The following is a 24679-nucleotide window of genomic DNA, read 5'->3' on the forward strand; positions in this document are numbered from 1 at the left end:
TTCTTGGGTCTTTCACAAAAACGAGTGAGCGCCATTTAAAAAAATTAAAATAGGCCCTATGTAATATGCACTGTTGCTTAGTATTAAAATTATAGCTTCAGATGCATGATATTTGTAGGGCCCTTTTTTCAGTTTCAATTTTTCTGGATTCAGTTTTTTTATTTATTTTTTTCGTTTTAATTTTTCTGGATGATTACATTACATTTGAACAAAAAAACATGTCTAATTAATTAAAATCATGAAACTTGTTTAATTTAGCAGCAATTTAGGCCTATTAAGAGTTGAACAAAAATTACATTCTTAAGGCCCAAATTCTGCGCTTTCCATTTAAATTTTTCTGTATTCCATTTTAATGGTTTAATCAAAAACATATCTAATTAATTGAATTCATAAAAACAACTTAATGTATTGATTTGTATACAATAATAGAGGGCCCTATGAAATTTTTATTTTAATTACTTATTTTTTTAGAAATTCTGTGTTGTGTATTTTCATTGTTCTGGTAATCAAATGAAGGCAAAAACATGAATCTATATTTTATTCCAATGGAAATTAAACAACCCCTTTAATTTTTGTACATTCAAAATGCTACACAACAGAAGTTTACTGTGTACCGAGAAATGTCACGGAATCCGTCAAATATTGAATGAATAAATGCAATTCAGTGCACTTCAATCAAACCGCGATATGGACTATATGTGAATATTAAATGGCAAAAATACTATTTAGCTACAACAGACGACAACCGCGAGCGTTGCCTAAATAGCAAACTAGCAAACGTTCATTCCGCGTTACACAGTAAAAAGCATTTTAGGGGGCCTTGACTTTTGGGGGCCCAAGGCGGTCGCCTACCTTTGCCTAATGGTTAAGTCCGCCTCTGGTTGCTATATGTATCGCTTCTGATTCTGAATCTGTTATAATGTTATAATATCAAAGGCTCCGGATACACGCGCTGTTACAATGAAACACGTTCCTGCAGTATCTCACGTCATTCACCTGCAGAATTATGATAGCAAATGATGACAACATAGATAAAAGAAGAATACTGATTTACTCACCGCCCAAATGGCTAGGATAAAAGGGCAAAGAAAGAGGTAAAAGACCTGTGTGCTCTTATGCAACTACATAGGAGTTGAAGAGGATCAGGTGTGAATGTCTCTGACAGGACATGCCATCAGTTCTTCACTGACCATCAGTATTGCATCAGCTGCGGGTCTCCTATACGGAGAGTCGCTGTCTGCTGTGATTGGCCAGTCCACCCGAGACACGCCCACTTTACATTGTATACTTAGATTACATTAGTAAATTATCTTCGTTTTATTTTTACAGGGACCTCGAAACTTTTAAAGCCACACTCAAATATAATTTAATACACGATTAAATAAATATAAATAAATAAAATAATAATGATAAAAAATAAATAAATATAATTGGGTTTTCTTTTTCTCCTAATATTATCAATAGCTTGAGAGCTTAGCCTTTATTTCGGCTCTATCTATATGATGAATATTTTATTTCTTACTCAAAAGACAGAGATGATGTCTCTCAGTGAATAGTCTGGTAATGGACTTGCTTCAGATGCATGATATTTGTAGGGCCCTTTTTTCAGTTTCAATTTTTCTGGATTCAGTTTTTTTATTTATTTTTTTCGTTTTAATTTTTCTGGATGATTACATTACATTTGAACAAAAAAACATGTCTAATTAATTAAAATCATGAAACTTGTTTAATTTAGCAGCAATTTAGGCCTATTAAGAGTTGAACAAAAATTACATTCTTAAGGCCCAAATTCTGCGCTTTCCATTTAAATTTTTCTGTATTCCATTTTAATGGTTTAATCAAAAACATATCTAATTAATTGAATTCATAAAAACAACTTAATGTATTGATTTGTATACAATAATAGAGGGCCCTATGAAATTTTTATTTTAATTACTTATTTTTTTAGAAATTCTGTGTTGTGTATTTTCATTGTTCTGGTAATCAAATGAAGGCAAAAACATGAATCTATATTTTATTCCAATGGAAATTAAACAACCCCTTTAATTTTTGTACATTCAAAATGCTACACAACAGAAGTTTACTGTGTACCGAGAAATGTCACGGAATCCGTCAAATATTGAATGAATAAATGCAATTCAGTGCACTTCAATCAAACCGCGATATGGAGTGTATGTGAATATTAAATGGAAAAAATACTATTTAGCTACAACAGACGACAACCGCGAGCGTTGCCTAAATAGCAAACTAGCAAACGTTCATTCCGCGTTACACAGTAAAAAGCATTTTAGGGGGCCTTGACTTTTGGGGGCCCAAGGCGGTCGCCTACCTTTGCCTAATGGTTAAGTCCGCCTCTGGTTGCTATATGTATCGCTTCTGATTCTGAATCTGTTATAATGTTATAATATCAAAGGCTCCGGATACACGCGCTGTTACAATGAAACACGTTCCTGCAGTATCTCACGTCATTCACCTGCAGAATTATGATAGCAAATGATGACAACATAGATAAAAGAAGAATACTGATTTACTCACCGCCCAAATGGCTAGGATAAAAGGGCAAAGAAAGAGGTAAAAGACCTGTGTGCTCTTATGCAACTACATAGGAGTTGAAGAGGATCAGGTGTGAATGTCTCTGACAGGACATGCCATCAGTTCTTCACTGACCATCAGTATTGCATCAGCTGCGGGTCTCCTATACGGAGAGTCGCTGTCTGCTGTGATTGGCCAGTCCACCCGAGACACGCCCACTTTACATTGTATACTTAGATTACATTAGTAAATTATCTTCGTTTTATTTTTACAGGGACCTCGAAACTTTTAAAGCCACACTCAAATATAATTTAATACACGATTAAATAAATATAAATAAATAAAATAATAATGATAAAAAATAAATAAATATAATTGGGTTTTCTTTTTCTCCTAATATTATCAATAGCTTGAGAGCTTAGCCTTTATTTCGGCTCTATCTATATGATGAATATTTTATTTCTTACTCAAAAGACAGAGATGATGTCTCTCAGTGAATAGTCTGGTAATGGACTTGCTATACAGTGGGTATAGTAAATGACCACCCCCCTTTAAAATAATCACATTTTGTTGCTTTGTAGCCTGAAATGAAGACAGGCATTTTTTGTTTTATCCAGCTGTATTTACCCTGTGCATCTTATAATATCAAAGTGAAAGATATAACACCAACATTAAAAAAATAATAATTTAATACAGAATCACTGAGTTGGAAAAAGGATCAGCCCTTGTGTCAGTATTTTGTTGAAGCACCTTTTGCTTTAAATACAGCATTTAGTCTGCTGGGATTTGTCTCTACTAACTTTGCACATTTTGACTTTGCAATATTTGCCCGCTCTTCTTTGCAGAACTGCTCAAGTTCAGTTCAGTTTGATGGTGAGCGTTTGTGGACTGCAGTCTTCAAGTCATTCCACAGATTTTCAGTGGGGTTTAAGTCTGCTCTGACGAGGCCATGCAAGGACATTCACCTTCTTCTCCTTCAACCACTGTGTGCTCAGTTCTGCTGTGTGCTTTGGGTCATTGTCATGTTGGAAGGTAAACCTTCTTTCTTCTAATTAGCATTATAATGTAAACCAGAGCAATAATGAATGCAAATAATCTTCTTTATGAATGACTGATGATAGTATTTTTGCCTCTCATCAGACATGCAGAAGACTCAGAGAGGCTATTGTGCTCACACCATTTAGTTAGTTTAAAGTGAACCAATTCCATGTCTTCCACAAGGAGCCGGTGGAGATTTCCTCTGTTTGTCTTGTAATTAACTACCACAAGTACTAGAATCTGGACATCTATTCTCATTAAAGGGTTTATTTATAAAGTGTTGAACTCAGTGAACTCATGAACATGGGCTGTGTGTCACCGTGACATGCTGGAAGACTCATAGAGCTTGTTTCCAAAGGACTTTTCCCACACCTACATGACATTTAGCACCCAAACGGGCTTGCGGGAATATTCGTGAATCATATTCCTCGTTCTTTCCTCTCTCACTTGCAAAAGAGTAACATCTTTAAAACAAAACCATACCAAATTTGAACCATCATACACTGATATTAAATAATATATTTAATATATATTTATATTAAATGAGGCATTATCTATTTCTATACAATAAGAATATATACAGTGGGTACGGAAAGTATTCAGACCCCCTTAAATTTTTCACTCTTTGTTATATTGCAGCCATTTGCTAAAATCATTTAAGTTAATTTTTTTTCCTCGTTAATGTACACACAGCACCCCATATTGACAGAAAAACACAGAATTGTTGACATTTTTGCAGATTTATTAAAAAAGAAAAACTGAAATATCACATGGTCCTAATTTCAAGTTTCAAAAGTGAAAATGTTGCTATTTTAAAAATAATGGCAGATTTAAAAAAGCACACCAAAAACAACAAATTGTTATGCTGATAAAATAATTTGTAAATAAATTGAATAATTATATATTTATATTAAATTAGGAAAGAATGCATTTTAAATATATTTATATATTGTAAGCCTAACAAGACTATGCATTTAATCATAATTTCTAATTCATTTTAAAAGTGAACTTTAAATGTGAATTGTTAGGCAAAGATAAAATAGTTTGTTATAAAATAATAAATGATTAAATAACACATTTATCAAATATTTAAAATGTAATAATTTAATATACATTTATATTAAATTAAAAATGGTAAAAAGAAATGCTAATTAAATATATATATATATATATATATATATATACAATATGTGTGTGGTGTGTGTGTGTGTGTGTATATATATATATATATATATATATATATATATATATATATATATATATATATATATATATATATATATATATATATATATATATACACACACACACACACACACACACACACACACACCACATTCATACTGTAAATATATATATACAGTGTGTAAATATTTTAATGTTAATTTCTATTTCTAATGTTTTGTCCATCTCTCAACAATCAGTGATTCCAGTCTTATGGCAGTGGCCACATGTCTTGTGCATATTGAATCAATGGTGTGTCTTTCACGGCATGAGCATTTGTGTGCAGCAGTCATGAAAGAAATATACATTTAATGTCTGCTTCAATAGCAGCACATGAAAGCAGCCCAGAACTCAAGGGACCTGCAGGCAATTATCTCACTTGTAGTATGCACTGCCCCTACAGTCACAACATTAGCTTTCATAAAAATGTCATGCCCTTGTGCTTGTGCTTTTGCATTTAGTAGTTGTTCTGTTTGGGTCAAACGCACTGCAGAGAACAGTCACTCTTCTGAACAGGGAAGCATATGCGCTTTTCAAATCATATTTTGTGTAAATGGGTTTTGCTTTTGCAGTCAGGCAGAACACTGGACACTCGTCTGAACTGTTTTGTATCTCTCATGATTTCTTTACCTTTTTCCCTATTTTACATTCATTTATTCCTTTGTGCAAAACATTTGAAATAAAATAGCCTAGTGCATGATGTCCACTAGTGTTACATCCACAGCACAGATACTATCCCACAATGAAATGCTTTTGACTTGATCTTATATTTCTAATGTGATGAATGAACTGGAACTAATTACAAATGCAAATCTCTTTTAAAATCATTATTTAATTGAATGCTAGTAAAGAAATTTTACTCAAAATATTTTTAAAGCAATTGTATGTATATATATTTTTAATCTTGGAATATCAGTTTCAAATTCATTCTAATGGTACACGGACTTCTAATAGAACGAAAGGCTTCCGCTTCTTTCCAAACGTCTTTTCTGTAAGTTTGCTGAGTGGGTACGAAATTCCGCGAAAAAGCCGGATCGCTTTACGGCAGAAACAAATGCACAGTCAGGCCTCAGATGGTTGGTCTGAATCCTACATGTCGCAAAACTGTGACTTCTCTTATAAAGCAGTATTTGTGTCGGTAAAAACTCTAAAAAATGATAAGCTGTTTTCCCACAAAACCAGTTTATTCAGCGTAGTGACTGCAGAGGGTTCCAAAGTTGCAAAAATACATACAAAAACGACATATAAATATATATATATATATATATATATATATATATATATATATATATATATATATATATATCTCGCAACAAATAAAAAAAGAAGACTGTTGATTTTAAGTAGGCTACAAAAAAAACGCTGAAGAAACACATTCTTTTTTTTTTTATAATGCATGCGTCAGAGCAATTCCTGGAGGGCCGGAGCCCTGCAGAGTTTTATTCCAACCCTGCTCCAACACACATACCATGTAGTTTTCAAATAAGCCTGAAGCACTTGATTAGTTGGATCAGGTGTGTTTAATTAGGGTTGAATCTAAACTCTTCAGGGCTCAAGCCCTCCAGGAATTGAGTTTGACAATCCTGCATCAGAGGGTTAAACAGTCATGCTTCAACATGGGCACTTTTGAGCATTTTTTCTCTGTTACTGAAAATGAGGTTTCCACTACTCCTCTCGTTTTATCATGACAGTTTAATTAGCCCAGAGTGGTTAAGCCGCCCAGTATCTCTGTCAGATGTGGCGCAGTGTCTGTTTGAAGATTTGGACTCTCTCCACTGGAACTAAAGACAGGGGCTTTTGTCATATTCCTGTGGCAGAGGGTATTGCTTGTGCTCTGCTAATCTAGGAAATTCCCCATGTGCTGGAAGCAACAGCGATGGATTTTATGGAGCTCACAGATAGTGTTCAAGGAGGCTGTTTTTTTTCTCAGTGTTTTGCTTTTAACATAATACCCGGTTTAAATATGAATTGAGCATTGATACAATGTGTTTTAAACAGAACAGTAATAGTAATGCACAGTAACTCTAAAATATGCTGACACAATGCCTGCATCTGTCTTCAAACAAATATAGAAATGAGATTGTTTCTTTGTTTCATAATTGTTTTACTGTTTAAATTTAGCAGAAAACCCAATAACAATTTCAGGTTTCCATTGTCATAAAAGTCAACATGTGTTAAACTGTATGTTTTTTTCCTTGACAATAACAGTGGAAATCTTAATTATTTAATTAATATTTTCTAAAAAGATTAAAAAAATTAATATAAAACATTGAATAATTGTGAATTGTATTTATTTATTTTGTAGTTAAAAATGTTTGTGTGCAGAAATTGACTTTCATAATTAAAGCCACCTTGAGAAATATTCAGTGTTCATGAAAGGAAGATATTTCCTGGACAATAATGGTGGAAACATGTATTTTATTTATTTATTTATTTATCTGAAACCTTTAAAAATGTGTACAGAAAAACAAAAACAACCTTGTGAAATATTCAGTGTTTATAACTGTGTGGCAAATAAATGTTTTTTGTTTTTTCCTGGACAATAATGGTGATATTACTTATTTATTTGTTTGTTTATTTGTTTAGTCAAAAAACTTAGAGGTTTGTGTACAGTAATAATAATCAGAATATATAGAATCAAAATTATCAGAGGGAGAAACATTCATAAAATGATTTATTTATATTATCTTAAAATGAGTATATAAATACAGCTCTCTCTGTGTCTCTCTCTATATACACACAAATATACTTTTTAAAATAATTTTTAATATACAAAATATACTTATATACTATAATTATATTGTACAGTACACAATATATTTTTGTATATTTGTCAACACACGACTGATATTTCAGACTAACGCAGGATGTGTCCAGACTTTTAACTGGTGTATTATTCATGAGCCCTTCAATCAATTTTAAGTAGCATCGACTCACACCACATCCCGCCCCCCAATACAGGTATCACGGAAGTGACGTCACGGAGCACGGAAAGGGGGGGATGAAGCGTTTCAGAGAGCAAGATGGCAGCAAAATCCGATGGCGTGGGGGTCGTTACCGGTTTCGCCCAGCTGCACAACCTGGACGAGGTGCTCGGCGACGAGGATGCGCTGGACAGCGCGGCCATACACATCTGCCACTGCTGCAGCTCGTCGTCGTGCTACTGGGGCTGCAGGAGCGCGTGTCTGCAGTCGCTGCTGGGAGACAGGGATGCTGGAGGATGGGGGCGGCCGCAGCATCAGCACCAGACGGAGGAGCGCCTGTGGCTGGACTGCCTCTGGATCGTCCTCGCGCTGCTCGTCCTCTTCTGGGACGTCGGCACGGACTTGTGGCTGGCCTTGGACTACTACTCCAAACGGGACTATCTGTGGTTCGGGCTCACGCTGTTCTTCGTGCTGGTGCCGTCGGTGCTGGTCCAGATTCTAAGCTTCAGGTGGTTCGTCCAGGATTACACGGGCGGTGGTCTCGGGGCCATGGAGGGGCTCAGCCGAAAAGCCACGGCGGATCTGAGCTCGCGCATCTACGGCAGGGACAGGTGCTGTGTGGTCTACATTTGGATCTGGCATGCTTGTGTGCACATCCTTCAGATGGGACAAGTGTGGAGGTAAGACGCGGAATGTCACATTAGGATGATGCACATGATGTGCATGTTTTTGTCACATTAGGATGATGTGCATGATGTGCAAAACAAGAGGCTTGTTTTGAATCCAGATGTATTGGACATGTACACATAAACATGCAGATGCATCGTATAATTTCTTCTCTATCCGTCAAGCCAAGCAGTCTAGCTCAGTTGAAACACGGTGTTTTCTTTCTCTTGCTTTATGGCTGGTTCAGTGTCCTCCTCTAACCATCTGTGTAACGACGCCAAACAGTTCATTTCAGCAGAATGACGGGTTCACTTTGGGCTGGAGAGTGTGAAATCGATAGAGCTTGTAATTAATTTACTTGAATGACCTCTGCAAGAGGAAAACAAACCTCAGTCTGGTTGGGTTGGTTTTGCTGCATCCAGCTTGGGCTTGATCTTGTAGGATGTTGCTCTCACTTTCAGTCTTGTATATTTTAGCCGTTCAAAGGTCATATTTCATGCTGATTGAGAAGCATGTGTGCACTGATGTGTCTCATCTGTTGAGAGGTTGTTTTTCAGCTCCCAAGTTGAATATGAGCAGGTTAGCTTGAAACAAGGCTTTGCATCACCAGGATTTGCATTCAGATGCTTTTATCCAAGTGCAGAATAAGAAGCCTGCCATCAAGACACAGCATGAGGAGGGGCGGATATTTTATGTTTTGTAAACATATATTGGAACATTTTTTACATTTTAATGTCTGATTATCTGAAAATAATTGAATACAGATTTTTTTCGTAAATTGTATTTGAGTAAATCTCACAAAAACATGATTTGCATAAAGAGAAACTTATTTTAGTATTATTACATATTTTTGTTTTGCATTTTGATATTATATATAATCTTTAATTTTTCTTTCTCCAATATGATAATTTTTCATTACAGTCAATATAAAAGAAATCAAATAAAACATGATGTATAATTATTTGACAGTTTTACTAATATATTCTACTTTTTCTGCATTAAATTAATGAGAATTAAATTATTGTGGGATTTTGAGGAGGTAAAACGTGCTTAATTTACATTAAATTAATATCAGAATGTTGTTGTTATTTATTATTATTATTATTATTATTATTAATAATAATAAGATTAATTGGACTTGATTTTGTTTTAGAAAAATATTTTAATATGTTTTAGGAGAATTTACGATTTTACAAGTTTATAAAATGTATAAAATTGTAAATGTTATAAATTCTTGTTTTTTTTCTGCATTAAAATAATTATTCTGGGGGTAAAATGTGCTTAATTGTCACTAAATAACAACAACAATATATATATATACATATGTGTATATATATATGTATATGTACATACACACACTATACTAGTAAATTATTTTGAACAGTAAGATTTTTAATGTTTTTTTAGAGAATTCTCTTCTGCTCACCAAGCCTGCATTTATTTGATCCAAAATACAGCAAAAGATATATATATATATATATATATATATATATATATATATATATATATATATATATGTGTGTGTGTGTGTGTGTTTTTTTCTTAATTTTTTTGAAATGTGCAGCAACTGATTTTGTGCAATTCATCTCATTTCCTTTTGCTTTATTTACTGCCATAGTTTAGTCTGTTGGTGAAATGGTACAGAATAACTCATATGAAGTTATATGTCATATGAAGTGGAACATTCTTTTTAAATTGCATTTTCATAGAAATAATTAGATTAATGAAGGATTCCAGGCTGCATGATTTTTCAGTCAACCCAGTTATCAGATTACAGCATTTCCAAGTAGTAAATCACAGTTTTGTGCTCCATTCTGTTCAGAATATACAAACGCCTGTGATTAGCTCCATACAGTGTTTCGTGAGAGTGTCCAGTGATATGTAAGAATAGCTTGTTGTTGATGTTTGGTTTCATCAGCGGGGCGACAGGAGATGTAGTCAGTGTCTGCAGGCCTGAATAAGACGATTAGTTGACTGTCATGCCGGTTAAGATCATCTGTCGGGCTCAGGGGTGACCAGAAGCTGACAGGCGCAGGCAGAGAATTTGTTCCCCGTCGGCGGCGCTCACACTCTCTGGATGCACAGATGCTTCCCTTGGCAGAGATCTAACACTGATGAGGGCTGATTGCGGTGTTCAGAGTGTAAGACCCCAGCTTGACTCTGAGTTCTCACAGCGTGAGAATCCTTTCAGCTCTTCCATGCATTTAGTTTACACATGCAGATCATGTCCAGTTGTTATTCTGTTATGATGTTCTGATCGTTCGGACCTTTGGACCCTAAAATTAACATACGACTAGAATTAATCAACAAAGAAATGAATTAGTTGCAAGATGGCGGTTTGTTAGTTTGTCAGTGTTTGTCGCTCATCTGCTATTTCATTTTTTAATAGTCCGTGTAATATTGTAATAATAATATTTAATATTCCATGCTAAATTGTATTTGGTTTTGTGTACATGTTATTTTTGGCTGCATATCTTGGCCAGAAAATTCCTATAAAAGAGAGTTTTAATTTCAATGAGGATTTTTTGATTTTCCCTAGTTAAAAAACAAGAAGAATAATAATTAAATTCAAGTTTATTTGTACAGCGCTTTTCACGATACAAATCATTGCAAAGCAACTTTACAGCAAATTAAGTTTCTACAATATTTAGTGGTAGCTTATCAGTAATATAATATAATAATAATATAATAATAATAGTTTAAAAAAGAATAATAAAGTTTTGGTGTTTTCATAGACAATTTAATTTGTGGTGCTTTGCGCTGAAACATTTTTGTGAAACAATTTCCACTCAAAATGCTAGTAAATTTAACAAATAATTTTAATATATAAAAAAAATGCCACATAGCACATTGAATTGAATGTGACATTTTGAAGTGAAAAGACTGAAATAGTATTTTCTTGTAAAACATACTCCAACAGTTTTTGATTTATTTGTAACTTTGAAAAATCAATATATTTGAAGATATTGATTTTAACAAACCATCAACACTAAATATTAAACTTGGGTCAAAAATCATTCTGCACTGCAAAAAAAAAAAGAAGACAAAAATGTGTCTTGTTTTCCTGTACAAATATCTAAACAATATTAAATCAAGATACATTTACTTGACATGTAAAATTATTAAGTATTTTTTTCAAAAAATGTAAGTGAGTTTGTGCTTAAAACAAGAAAAAGAAATTGGCATCAAAAAAAAAAACTAGAAAACTAGTTATTAAATTAAACTAGTATTTACCTTATTGGCAGATTTTGTTCTTGTTTTAAGGAAAAATTTACTTAATTTTGATAAGTTTTTCAGAAAACAAGACAGCAATTTTGATTCTCAAGTAAATGAGAATATTTGTTCTGGAAAACAAAAACAAAAAATCTTTTTTTGCAGTGTGCGATTTTGTGCATGAATGGTTCCTCTAATATTTAGCTAGATATGGAGATTTTGCTTAAAATAAAAATGGGTGAAATCCCACAGACTTGCATTGAAGGAAAAAGCTGAGCCGTATCTAGACGACAATATCACAAAGACTTGAGCATTGACTATAGGACCAGTAAGAAACCACCTACTGCAGCAACCTAATGTAATCCACCAATAGCAACACAAAAACCTAATTTGCATTCTAGCATCAGTTATTAACCCTCTGGGCAATGTCCTATTGAAGTGGGTGAGCTCGGGGTCCTTGCGGTCTTATGCAGACATGAACTCTGGTCCAGCAGCTGGTGTGGCTGTAGATGTTGGCACTGACACACTGACCTGAATTCTCCTGTATCTGTTCAGTGCACTTTCAGTCACCCCGAGCCCCAGAGCTCACACCCTTCACCGCCCCGTTACTGGGCTTTTACTGCCTCGACTTAACCACAGCACGAGCGGCTCCTGGGACGAGACAGACGCAGCTGCTCTACACACTTCACTGCTGCACGGATCCCTCTCACAAGCTGCTGTCTTTTCTAGTCCACCCACTCATGCAATCTTTACCTTGTTTAATGTTCAGCACTTGTACATTATTTATTTAGCTTGAGCTCTTTCTGTAGAATGACATGAGAAATACAACCGAAGGTCTCTCCAGTACCAGTTGCTCATAGCGTGAGACTTATAGTTGATGTGTGTAAGGTTTTTGATGTTAAATTCTTTCTGCCATACAGTTTACAGTCATGCATTTTATCCAAAGCAACTTACAATAGAGCAAAATAAGCAACCTGTCACAGAGCCAAACAATATTCATAGTTTCATAGTGTACAATGCAGCTTTGTTAGAAAGCTAGATTAAGAAACGATGAAGAATGAATATTAATGCCCCACTCATGCAATCTTTACCTTGTTTAATGTTCAGCACTTGTACATTATTTATTTAGCTTGAGCTCTTTCTGTAGAATGACATGAGAAATACAACCGAAGGTCTCTCCAGTACCAGTTGCTCATAGCGTGAGACTTATAGTTGATGTGTGTAAGGTTTTTGATGTTAAATTCTTTCTGCCATACAGTTTACAGTCATGCATTTTATCCAAAGCAACTTACAATAGAGCAAAATAAGCAACCTGTCACAGAGCCAAACAATATTCATAGTTTCATAGTGTACAATGCAGCTTTGTTAGAAAGCTAGATTAAGAAACGATGAAGAATGAATATTAATGCTTTTTTTTTTAAATATTAACTATTTGTTTAATATTCAGTAATAGCTATTTTAGTGTCACTGATATACTATTGTAGTTTTTAATAATAGTTTTTTTTAATAACTTCTCAGTTTTATTTGTTGTTTTTCACTTTAATTTTAATTTTAAAGTTTTAGTAATTTTGTTGTGTTTTTTGTCATTTTTATTATTTTTTATGTCTTTTTATGTAGTACTACAAGTTAAACAAAAAAATAAAAAAATTTCGGCAACTAACTGAAATAAATTATTTTATATTTTTCTTTTTTCTTTTAACATTTATTTAATTTCCCTGGAAAGTTATTAAAATATTGATTTCTATTTGAGTCAATTATTTATTTGAATCTGTTATCTGTTATTATTCGGCAGACAAGAGTATGCATCAGGGTTTTTATAGTTAACTAAAACGAAAATGAAAACCATAAAAAAAAATTGTTACTTGAAATAAACATAAACTGAAATAAAAAAATAAAATCAACTTGTTGCCAAGGCAGCATTTCTCGTTTTAAATTAGTTTAATTTGGTGTACTAAAAAACTGAAATAAAAATGAATAAAAAACTATTTAGACTTTTTAAAAGCTATTTAAAAATTATTTAAAAAAAAAAGCAAAAACATAATAAAATTATTAAAATGTCAACTAAATTTAAAGTCTAAAAAAATATATAAAACAAACTATAGTATATTGATGACACTTAAAATAAAGAAATTGTCAATATGCATGCACAGGGATATTTCTGACTGAATAATGCGTTGAGCTTCTAAACCTGAGTAGCTCTTCCATCTACTTAACCACATAATCCTCCATCATCCATTTAACCTTTCAGATAACTGTGAGCCTTAACTATTGTTTCTTTTTATCGGGGAATTCGATTTATTGGACTTTCAGAGAAGATTGCAGCTATAGTTTCAGCCTTTGCATGTAAGAGTGTTCGTAAGGATTATGATTGTTGAATTCATTCTGCTGCTGCGACCAAAAATATCATACAGAATAGAATACAGAAAATTGAAAATGGGATTTGCTGGGTAGCGAATCACTTTCAGCGACTGACATTAGCTAGACTGAAAGTAGCCTACTTACTTTGAGAATCTACTGTTCTTTTGAAGAGGTCATATCATGCATTTTCTCTCTCTATGTGTTTATATATATATATATGGGTCAAAGACGTTAAGACGTAAGGTGATTTTATGTCTATAGAAACCACATTAAATGTAAGTAAAGTGACTACTTTTAAGGTTTCACAAGGTTTTGGAGAATAAAATGTCAACATTTGGTTGAAATAATGTTACATTGTCATTCAGTGTAACACAATATTTATGTAAAAATTCAAACAACATGCTTATTCTGACTTGTGCATATTAAAATATATAAAAGAATAAGGGAGCATATTAAATTTGATTGTGTTTTAAATGAGTAAAAAATTCTTACTGACAAATGGGCAAAACCTAGGATAGTGGCAAATTAAAACAAATTTAAAATAACTAATTACTAATTAGTATTTGGGGTGAAAGTAATTAGTCTTTTAATATGTCATAAATTGATTTTTGTTTAAATATGCCTGACAAGATTGTTACACTGAATGACATTTTAGTGGGTCTCTTCTGTAAATCAGGGGAAAATGTATGATATTTATTTTTTGCTCAGAAAAATTAAACAGAAAACTTAAAAAAAAAATGTTTTTATGCTTAAACCCTTTTTCGTCTTTGACCCATAAATATATATATATATATATATATATATATATATATATATATGATGTTTTTGTGTGCAAACTTTCATAGTGCATCAAGATTTACCTGACCTTTAGATGTTTTCATGTTCGAGCCCCTTTAATAAATGCTCAGAAACATGTCTTAACAGCTGAAAAAGAGGTCTAAAAGTCAATTTCCTCAGATTGTATTGCTAACTGCTCAACAGTCTGTTCAGCTGTTAAACGTTTATGAGCTAAACCATGACTATTTCCTTATAAAACATTCTGCTGTGAGAACCTGAGTTGCGCACAAACCCTCAGTGTTAAAGTTGTGTTCAATTATTGATTGCAGGCACAATCTGTGAAATTTTCAGGGTAAAAGCATAAAGCCTGTGAAATGAATCTATCCTCCTTGCGGGAGTTTCAGTAACAGCTCTCCAGAAGAGAAAAAGAGAGAGTTTGCAGTGTCTCAGCAGGTTCTTTCTCTTAGTCATGATGCACTTGCTAGAAATAGCACCTGAATATTAATCTAGGGGTCAAATGAAGGCGCAAACGTGAAATTTTTTCGTCTAGTTTCACAAAAATCCAGACAATTTTTACTGTAGACATGCATATCTTAAAGGAATAGTTCACCCAAAAATAAAAATGTGTCTGAACATGTATTCACCCTCAGGTCATCCAAGATGTAGAAGTTTGTTTCTTCATCAGCTTTGGTGAAATGTAGCATTGCATCACTTGCTCACCAATGGATCCTCTGCAGTGAATGGGTGCCGTCAGAATGAGAGTCCAAACAGCTGATAAAAACATCACAATAATCCACACCACTCCAGTCCATCAGTTAACATCTTGTGAAGCAAAAAGCGGCATATTTGTAAGAAAGAAATCCATCAAGGCATCTTTAACTTCAAACTAAAATACAAGTCCACTATCCATAATATTCCGGTGTATGCCAGCAAATTTTATTCAAAACGTATTATTATTATTTTAAAATTTGTTGTGCGACATACCGTTTTAGAACTAAGAGACAAATTAAATTAATACCAAACAACAAAATTATCTTTAAATAATGTATAGCATATCATAACGGAATAAACTGTCTGCTGGAATACATTTGAAAGCATTTTCCGATTCTTGTTGAATTATGCAGGTCTCTGCTGAAATCTGTCACCATGCATTTGAATGTATTTGCTGGTTTGCAGTCGTCACAGTGTTTTTTTTAGTGTTATTCAGTGTTTTTTAAGCTGATATTTTATGCAAAATGTGTAGGCCTAGAAAAAAATTATTGTGTGTGCATTTTACATACAGTATCTGGGGCTGTTTTGTCACTTTCAGTGGTATTTTTGCACGATTTCTGACCCTCCTCAGTGTTTGCTTTAGCTCTTTTTCATGGCTGTAGTATGATTTTGATATTATTTTCATATTGTGGTGTTGATAAATGTGTGAAGGATAATGTACAGTTATGGTAATAAATCTCATATCACCATGTTCGTTGGTTGTTTTGTGATTAATGTGTGTGTGTATAATATTTGTATAACTAGAATAGAGTAGCACTCTCAGCGCTAGCACTCAGGTTCAGAATTCTCTTCTCTTTCTGAACAGCACGTCCGTCCCTCTGCTTTACAAGTTTCTAATGTATGCCTTGTTTGGAGTCATTTTACCCATTTTCATTTGATGTCTGCTCGATCCCATAATTGTGTTGCAGTTTGGTTGTTTAGTGTTCCCCCTCACCCCATTCTCATTTCATGACTCCATTATGTTCTGTTTGTTTCGCTTTAGTTTTCCTGATGGACTGGTGATCTAGACAGAAGCAGTTTGGTTTGGGACAGGGAGGTTTACTCGCTCACAGAGAGGAAAAAAGAAAGAAAGAGGCTTCTGGAACAGAGCGAGATGAGTGTAAGTCGATTCTGTTTTATTAAAGCAAAAACATCTTTCACGTTTCACCACCTCTAACAACTTGTTTTACTTTAAAAATGTACTTTGCGCTCTGGAAGTGCTCTAAAGTGAGGCGGAAAGAGGAGAAATTTGGCGTATCACACGCATGCATAATGTTCCCAATCATTTTCCCGTTGTCTCTCTCCATATGTTCATTGGATGATATGAAATAGTGGAAATCCTTTTTTCATAGTATTCCCCATGAAGGATTTAGCACTGCAGGATTTCAACTCCAGGATTTCACTGAGATGTCACAGTTTTAGATGGAGAGCAAATCTCTGTAAATCTGTTTGTCTGTATTTAGACTTTAGTCTATTGTTTTACGTGAACCCATTTGCCGGTGTGTTTATTTTCATTCATAGTTGTGTTGCCTGTATCACGGAGACTGAGCGATTTTAGATCGATAGGTTGCATTAATACGGCACATCTATATTCTCTCGCTTCTAGAGCTCTTGCCGTTTCACTGTTTTTCTAGTGTTTCCTTATTATAATGACTTCATCTGAAGTTCTTAATATTCAGTTGTTGTTGTTTTTATTTGGAAAGAAATTCATGATTTTATTCAGCATTTATTCAGATCAAAAGTGACCGTAAATAAGTTTGTAATGCTATAAAACATAAAAATATTTCTATTTCAAATAAAAATATCCTCTAAAATCATGGCTTCTTTTATTCAGCAAGAATCATTAAATTAATCAAAAGTAACAGCAAATGCATTTATAATGTTAGAAAACATTGAAATATTTCTACTTTATATAAAAACTGTTCAAAAAAACCCTCAAAACTTTTACTGTTTTCAACATTGATGATAATCAGAAATGTTTCTTGAGCAGCAAATCAGCATATTAGAATGATTTCTGAAGGATCATGTGACACTGAAGACTGGAGTAATGATGCTGAAAATACAGCTTTGATCACAGAAATAAATTACAGTTTACAATATATTCAGATAGAAAGCAGTTATTTGAATTTGTCAAATATTTCACAATATTACTGTATTTTTATCAAATAAATACAGCCTTGCTGTGCATATGAGGCTTCTTTTTAAAATGTTGCTACTTAAACATTTAACTGTATGTCACTGTACATCCTATGAATCTGGGGCTAAATTGATCAGCTTTCAAACAGTGATTTTAGTACATGCACTCCATGCTTTTAAGGCTGTATTGTCTAACACGGGAAACGGCTTGGATGACATCAAACCCAACATTACTGTAACCCGCACCCATTCGGGTCGATATCAGTGCCACAGCTGCGTACTCATTCAACTGGAAACATAAAGCAAATAAAAACCGTTCACTGAGTGTGGTACTATTAGAGAGAGCTGAGATATAACTCAGCTAGGTTAGACTCATGCCTGAAGCCTGCCGGATCACAGAGGCTATAATATCCCGGTTCAGGCAGTGTAGTATCCACTGTCTATATATCAACACAAAGAGGTTGTCTGTTTGTTTGCATACAGTCAATATTGTCCATTAATCATTATAGTGCAGAAACGTCCTACAGTGACTGTAAATAAATGCAGTGTTAATATGTACACTGTGAAATCGCTGAGATGGATATGTAATATACTGTGATGTTTGTCTGTTTTCACAGCTTTACACAACAGTGTATGTGAGCGGTGCAGGGTTATTAAATAAAATAAAACCATAAAAAACATTTTCTTACTTGAAATAAAATATTAAAATGTATAATTATTTCAGCTAGTTAAGTTATTAATTAAAAATTATTTCAAAGCTACATTTCTCTTTCATTTAGTTTGTTGAAATAAAAATGATAGAAACTTAAACTGAAATAAAAATGATTAAAAACTCTATAGATGTAAAAAATAAATAAATGCAAACATGCAACAAAATTACTTAAACGAATTCAAAATATCACTGAAAAAAAATCACTGGAGCGGCGATGCCTTCTTGTCACCTGTATATTGTTGCAATGTGAATATTGCCTAAATATTTGTTCTAAAATGGGTGTATGGTATTTGGGTCCTCCAGGATCAGGATTGAGAAACACTGATGTAATAAGTCTGCCCTTGATGGGAAACTCCTGCTGCCATGTGCTCCAGCTCATTTTATAGACATAAATAATTCACACTCGCGTCCAGAGTTGCTGTGGCTCAAGCAGCCTGTGAAAATGATGGCCACATGCGATCGCTTCAGTTTATTGCACATCTCTTCTAAATAAATGGCTAAATCAATGCTTTATTTATTTATTTATTTATTTATTTCCAAGTATCATATTTTTGAGGACCCTTAATGCTTTGTAACTGTGTCCATCTCTGGTAAAATGCATTGATGGGAAGTCAGATGGTGATGCCAAGTGCGCAGTTGGAGAAATAGATGCTAAATTGCTAGTTCTTGGATGCAACACCACATATAATCTAGATTTATTGGACCTTAACCTGCCGTCAATGCTGACCTGCAAATGTACATTAAGGTGACCAGATTTCTGAAATAGAAACCAGAGATTTCCTAGTTCAGTGGTCAAAATATAATTGAAAATAGTTTTAATGTATAAAATGTATATATAAAAAAATAGTAAATAACCATTGCAAATAGCAAACAGTATTATAACATAATTATGACTTCCCACAAATACATTACAAAAATAAAAAAAATAGTACTTAAGATAAATAAAACTGTATTTAATAAATATTTTCAGTTTTCTAATTGCATGAAATATTTTCATTTTCACATTGTGACTATTTTAATTACAACTTTTAACATTTTATTTTATGTTTGTGTTTTAAGAAATTGATCTTTACTATCTCTAAAATTAGGCTGATTAATTGACCTTTTAGGCTAATTTTGAGCACAAAGTATGTGCTTTCTGCAAATATAATTGAAAGTGTATTTTTTATTTTTTTATTTTATTATTATATCAAAGAGTACTTTCTCCCTTGTGGTATAATTAAGATGTGTGTGGGAATTCCTTTATTGTGATGGCAGAACATCCGGGAACATTTAAAATTGTGTGCAAATAATGCTATTTATTGATATCAGACTGTTTTGTGCATTACGTTCTGTGTTTCTCTGGTTTCTGTGTAACATGGGATCACAACATTGAAATAAAAAAGACCACTGCATATGTTTTTCATTTACATTTACAATGATTCTGTATACAAGAACATTACTCATTTTGTCCAGAGATGCATGTGTTTATTAGCTGTGCATCTTTTGATCTCTGAACAGGTATATCCGTACAATGTACCTGGGCATCCAGAGTCGACGGCAGAAGGAACACAGGCGGCGCTTCTACTGGGCGATGATGTACGAGTATGCTGACGTCAACATGCTCCGGCTGCTGGAGACGTTTCTAGAGAGTGCCCCCCAACTGGTGCTACAACTCTGTATAATGATCCAGAAGAACCGGGCCGAGACGCTGCAGTGTAAGTCTGAACCGTACGTTAGTGGAGTTCGTTCAGTCAACTACAGTTTTGAGCTTGCAGTTGTAAACTTTAAGAATGCATGATAAATGCTAGCTAAACCGATCCCTCGAGTGCCGCAGGCCAGGATTGAGTCCTGAAACCCAGAAACAAGCATTTTTGCTCTTCCGATTCTGTCATCCCGAAGTCAATGGGCTTTTGGTTAAATGCCTGAAATAAGGTCTGTGGATAACACAAGCTCAAGATATCTTCATGTTATATTCTACAACATAATATGTAAGGGATAATGTACATCCAGCCGGTTGTTATCGCAGAATAACCCCCGACGGGGTGATCAGGACCCTTATAATCCATTACAGCATACAAAACAATCATCGAAACGAAAGAGAGAGCAAGAGAGCGATACCAGGATGACATAATTAAATAACTGTACGCATAATATTGAATTGAGTTTTAATATTTTATTAGCTAACCAAACGCAAAGCTTCCACGAAGAGAAAATGTTCCTAGCAAAGTACAGCCGACTTCAGTTACCCGGATGAGCCTGTGTTATTAATTTTTACCGGTTGTTATCGAGGGATAATATACCTCGGAATGTCGCGACTGACCAATCAGAATCAAGTATTCCACATAGCTGTATAATAAACACGGGTAATACCCCACTAATACCCCAGGTCTTGGAGTTTCTACTAATGAGCTGATGAACCTAAAGGCACAATATGTAAGATTTTTTTATTAAAATATCCAAAAACCACTAGAACAGTGTTCTATATTTTGCTGACTTGTGTACTTGCATTATCCCAAATGTTTCGAAGAATGTTTAAATCCAGAGAAATAAGCAATTTTAACTAGTGACACGGAGCGTGTCTATAGTGTCATTGTGTCGCCTGCCAATGACGTCATTACCATGGAAACACCAAAGACACTTTAATATGTTGTGCGTTTTAATAGACCGGTGACGACTGCACAGAGTAGCATTATAACAAAACTTTCACATGTATCAAGTATGATAAAACAGCGCTGTTTTTTTTCCCCACATACGCACGACCGGAAGCAGCGGAAGCGGTCGACTGTGGCATAATAAAAGCTCCGCTGCTTTCGAGCCGTGTGTCACGCTCGTTCAGCGCCTCGTTCTGCTTCGACAGCTACCAGCCTCACCCTACTTCATTCTACTACGTTAATAAATCATTAGCTCATCTATGAACATGATTTCTGCCCGAGTCCCGTCGGATTACATCGGCTGTGGGGATGAAGACCACAACTCCCATGATTCCACACTCAGTCACGGCGCCATCAAACTACATCTTTGCTTCTTTGTTTATTTTGAATATGTGCCATCAACGCTGCGAAAATTACATATTGTGCCTTTAATGAGGTGTGTTTGATTAGGGAGACACGCAAAATGTGCAGTGGTGGGGTGGGGGACGTGGTTGAGAACTACTGGCCTATGATAAGTATGCTGAAGAATGTCTCTCATCATGAACACCTCCACAGGTGTCTCCTCCGTTGCCTCCCTACTCTCACTGGCCTGGGTCCTGGCTTCGTACCACAAGCTCCTGCGTGACTCCAGAGATGACAAAAAGAGCATGAGCTACAGAGGCGCGCTGATCCACATCTTCTGGAGGCTTTTCACCATATCCTCACGGGTGCTCTCCTTCGCACTCTTTGCTTCCATTTTCCACATCTACTTCGGCATCTTCGTGGTCGTGCACTGGTGCGCCATGGCGTTCTGGATAGTGCACGGCGGCACAGATTTTTGCATGTCCAAATGGGAAGAGGTGCTCTTCAACATGGTGGTGGGCATTGTCTACATCTTCTGCTGGTTCAACGTGAAGGAGGGCCGAACCCGGTACCGCATGGTGATCTACTACTTCGTGGTGCTTGCCGAGAATACGGTGCTTACTTGCCTGTGGTACGCCTACCGAGACCCGGTCACCACTGACTCCTATGCAGTGCTGGTGCTCTGCGGGGTTTACCTAACCTTCGCCTCAGGGGTGATTTTCATGGGCATCTACTATGGGTTCCTTCATCCGATGGGACCTAAAATCAGGGTGCTAGCTAGCTCCTGTTGTGCCGAGCTTCTTTGGGGACTTCCGTTACCCCCGGAGGCCGAGCCCATGGCGCCCACCCCTAGACCGCGAGTGTCCCAACCCACTCCCTCCCGGGCTTCCATGGGGGCCTTTGGCCAGCAGGATGACACCACAGCGGACACCTGCCTGCCCGTGTTTCAGGTGCGCTCACCCGAGCCCACCACTCCCTTGGGCCGCTACCGGCCGGAGGGACCTCTGATCAAGATCGACATTCCCAGGAAACGCTACCCGGCCTGGGACGCGCACTTCGTGGACCGGCGCTTGCGAAGGACGATAAACATCCTGCAGTTCATCACGCCCGCCACCGTCGGGATCAGGTACAGGGACGGACCGCTGCTGTACGAGCTCCTGCAGTTCGAATCGTCCCTGTGACGTCTGACGTCCACGTTTGGTTTCAGATCTGCCACGTTCCGCAAAATGCATGCCATTTTGGTTTCCGTACAAATGAGTGTAAAAGAGTGTAAGCATCAAGCATTGCACATTTTTCTTTTACATCAAAAGCCTCCAGAAGATGTGTATATATTTTATATGTATATACTGTCTCTTTTTTACAATATCAGTTTAAAAATGTGTCCTAATGAAGGGATATGTATGCGTCATGGTGTTTACAGCCAGCAGAAACCATTACATTGGAAAAATGGAGATCGGTTGACCACATCAACACCGCCTTGTGTTCTTAACAACTTTTATTAATCTACACTAGCTGATCTTGATATTTCAGAGCTTGTTTTCACACTTGCGTTGATCGATATGCTCAAGTTGGGGTTTATATACAAAAAGCACCTGCTATAACCTAGATTTTCCACTTGATATTTGCATTGACAATAGAATCAAAAAACACTTATTCTCAGTAAGAGTTGTCAATTTGAGTAGGAAGTTCTACTAGCAAACTACAGTAGAGCGATTTGGCGACCTCTAGTGAATTAATCGCTGTATGCGCCCCTTTACACTGACCTCTGTAGGCGAGAATCCACCTGCCAAGTGGCATTCATTGTCTGTTTGCCTTAAAATCTATATTTAGTTTGTTAAAGTGTCTTGATTATTGTATTCTTCGGTTATTAAAGAAATACCTCATTGACTCCGTATAGCACAGTTCAAATCCATTAAACCCTTTGCACAATAAGCATGGTTAATATTGCACTGAGAATCATGTTGGATCTGTTTAGTGGGAATTTATATTAATAATTAAATAATAAAAGCACACAGCTCATGGATGGTTCTGAAGGAACAGCTTTGTAAAGAGAATGACACATGAATTGATGATTAAAAAAAATAATAATTCCCTCAATTATTGGGATGCTTTTGTTTCATGGCTTTGTTCACACCGCAAGCCAAAATCCCTTATTCTAATTTTTTTTATTTATTTTTCTATTTTATTATAATTCTAACTTAATATTATAGTTTATAATTTAGTTTTTTTTATTTAACGTTTGCTAACTATGTAATTTTAAATTATATAATAATGTTTTTATAACTTGCATTTCTAGAAATTATATATTTATTAGTATTTACTCTAGTGAATTAATCGCTGTATGCGCCCCTTTACACTGACCTTTGTAGGCGAGAATCCACCTGCCAAGTGGCATTCATTGTCTGTTTGCCTTAAAATCTATATTTAGTTTGTTAAAGTGTCTTGATTATTGTATTCTTCGGTTATTAAAGAAATACCTCATTGACTCCGTATAGCACAGTTCAAATCCATTAAACCCTTTGCACAATAAGCATGGTTAATATTGCACTGAGAATCATGTTGGATCTGTTTAGTGGGAATTTATATTAATAATTAAATAATAAAAGCACACAGCTCATGGATGGTTCTGAAGGAACAGCTTTGTAAAGAGAATGACACATGAATTGATGATTAAAAAAAAAAATAATAAATTCCCTCAATTATTGGGATGCTTTTGTTTCATGGCTTTGTTCACACCGCAAGCCAAAATCCCTTATTCTAATTTTTTTTATGTTTTTTTCTATTTTATTATAATTCTAACTTAATATTATAGTTTATAATTTAGTTTTTTTTATTTAACGTTTGCTAACTATGTAATTTTAAATTATAAATGCAAGTTTTTATAACTTGCATTTCTAGAAATTATATATTTATTAGTATTTACCAGGTTTAAAGGGGTCATATGATGTTGCTAAAAATAACATTATTTTGTGTATTTGGTGTAATGAAATGTGTTTATGCGGTGTAAAGTTAAAAAAACACATAATTTTTCCACATACTGTACATTATTGTTTCTCTATGCCCCGCCTTTCTGAAATGTGTAGATTTTTACAAAGCTCATCGGTCTGAAAAGCGAGGTGTGCTCTGATTGGTCAGCTATCCAGTGCGTTGTGATTGGCCGAATGCCTCAAGCGTGTGACGGAAATGTTACGCCCCTCACCATACTGTGATGCTGTGTCCCGGCCGGAGCGACGAGACAAAAACATTCAAACCCATTACAAACGAGGCAGTTGTTGCCTCGACAAGGTGGCGTTGTATGACTGGTCCTCTCCATTATTTCAACCTCTTTTCGAGCATTTATACTGCATAGTGTGTATACGGTTACTACTCTCATC

General features: G+C 35.2%; 2 protein-coding genes across 2 annotated transcripts in view; one reads left to right on the plus strand and one right to left on the minus strand.

Moving 5' to 3' along the window:
• The window catches only part of LOC107594144 (L-threonine 3-dehydrogenase, mitochondrial-like), a 10718-nt gene extending 9581 nt beyond the window's left edge, over positions 1 to 1137 (minus strand). Inside the window, exon 1 of the mRNA XM_016284089.1 lies at positions 1059 to 1137. The gene's annotated coding sequence lies outside the window, so the exon portion shown is untranslated. The remainder of the gene's footprint in view (positions 1 to 1058) is intronic.
• Positions 1138 to 7817: 6680 nt separating this feature from the next.
• Positions 7818 to 23315, plus strand: LOC107594145 (XK-related protein 6-like). The gene is made up of 3 exons (XM_016284090.1): positions 7818 to 8398; positions 19831 to 20027; positions 21519 to 23315. The coding sequence occupies exons 1-3, from the start codon at positions 7818 to 7820 to the stop codon at positions 22484 to 22486; spliced, it is 1746 nt and encodes a 581-aa protein (XP_016139576.1). The 3' UTR covers positions 22487 to 23315.
• Positions 23316 to 24679: the final 1364 nt, after the last annotated feature.

The sequence above is a fragment of the Sinocyclocheilus grahami genome, unplaced genomic scaffold (assembly GCF_001515645.1).
Source record: "Sinocyclocheilus grahami isolate Dianchi unplaced genomic scaffold, SAMN03320097.WGS_v1.1 scaffold179.1, whole genome shotgun sequence".
Lineage (NCBI taxonomy): Eukaryota > Metazoa > Chordata > Actinopteri > Cypriniformes > Cyprinidae > Sinocyclocheilus > Sinocyclocheilus grahami.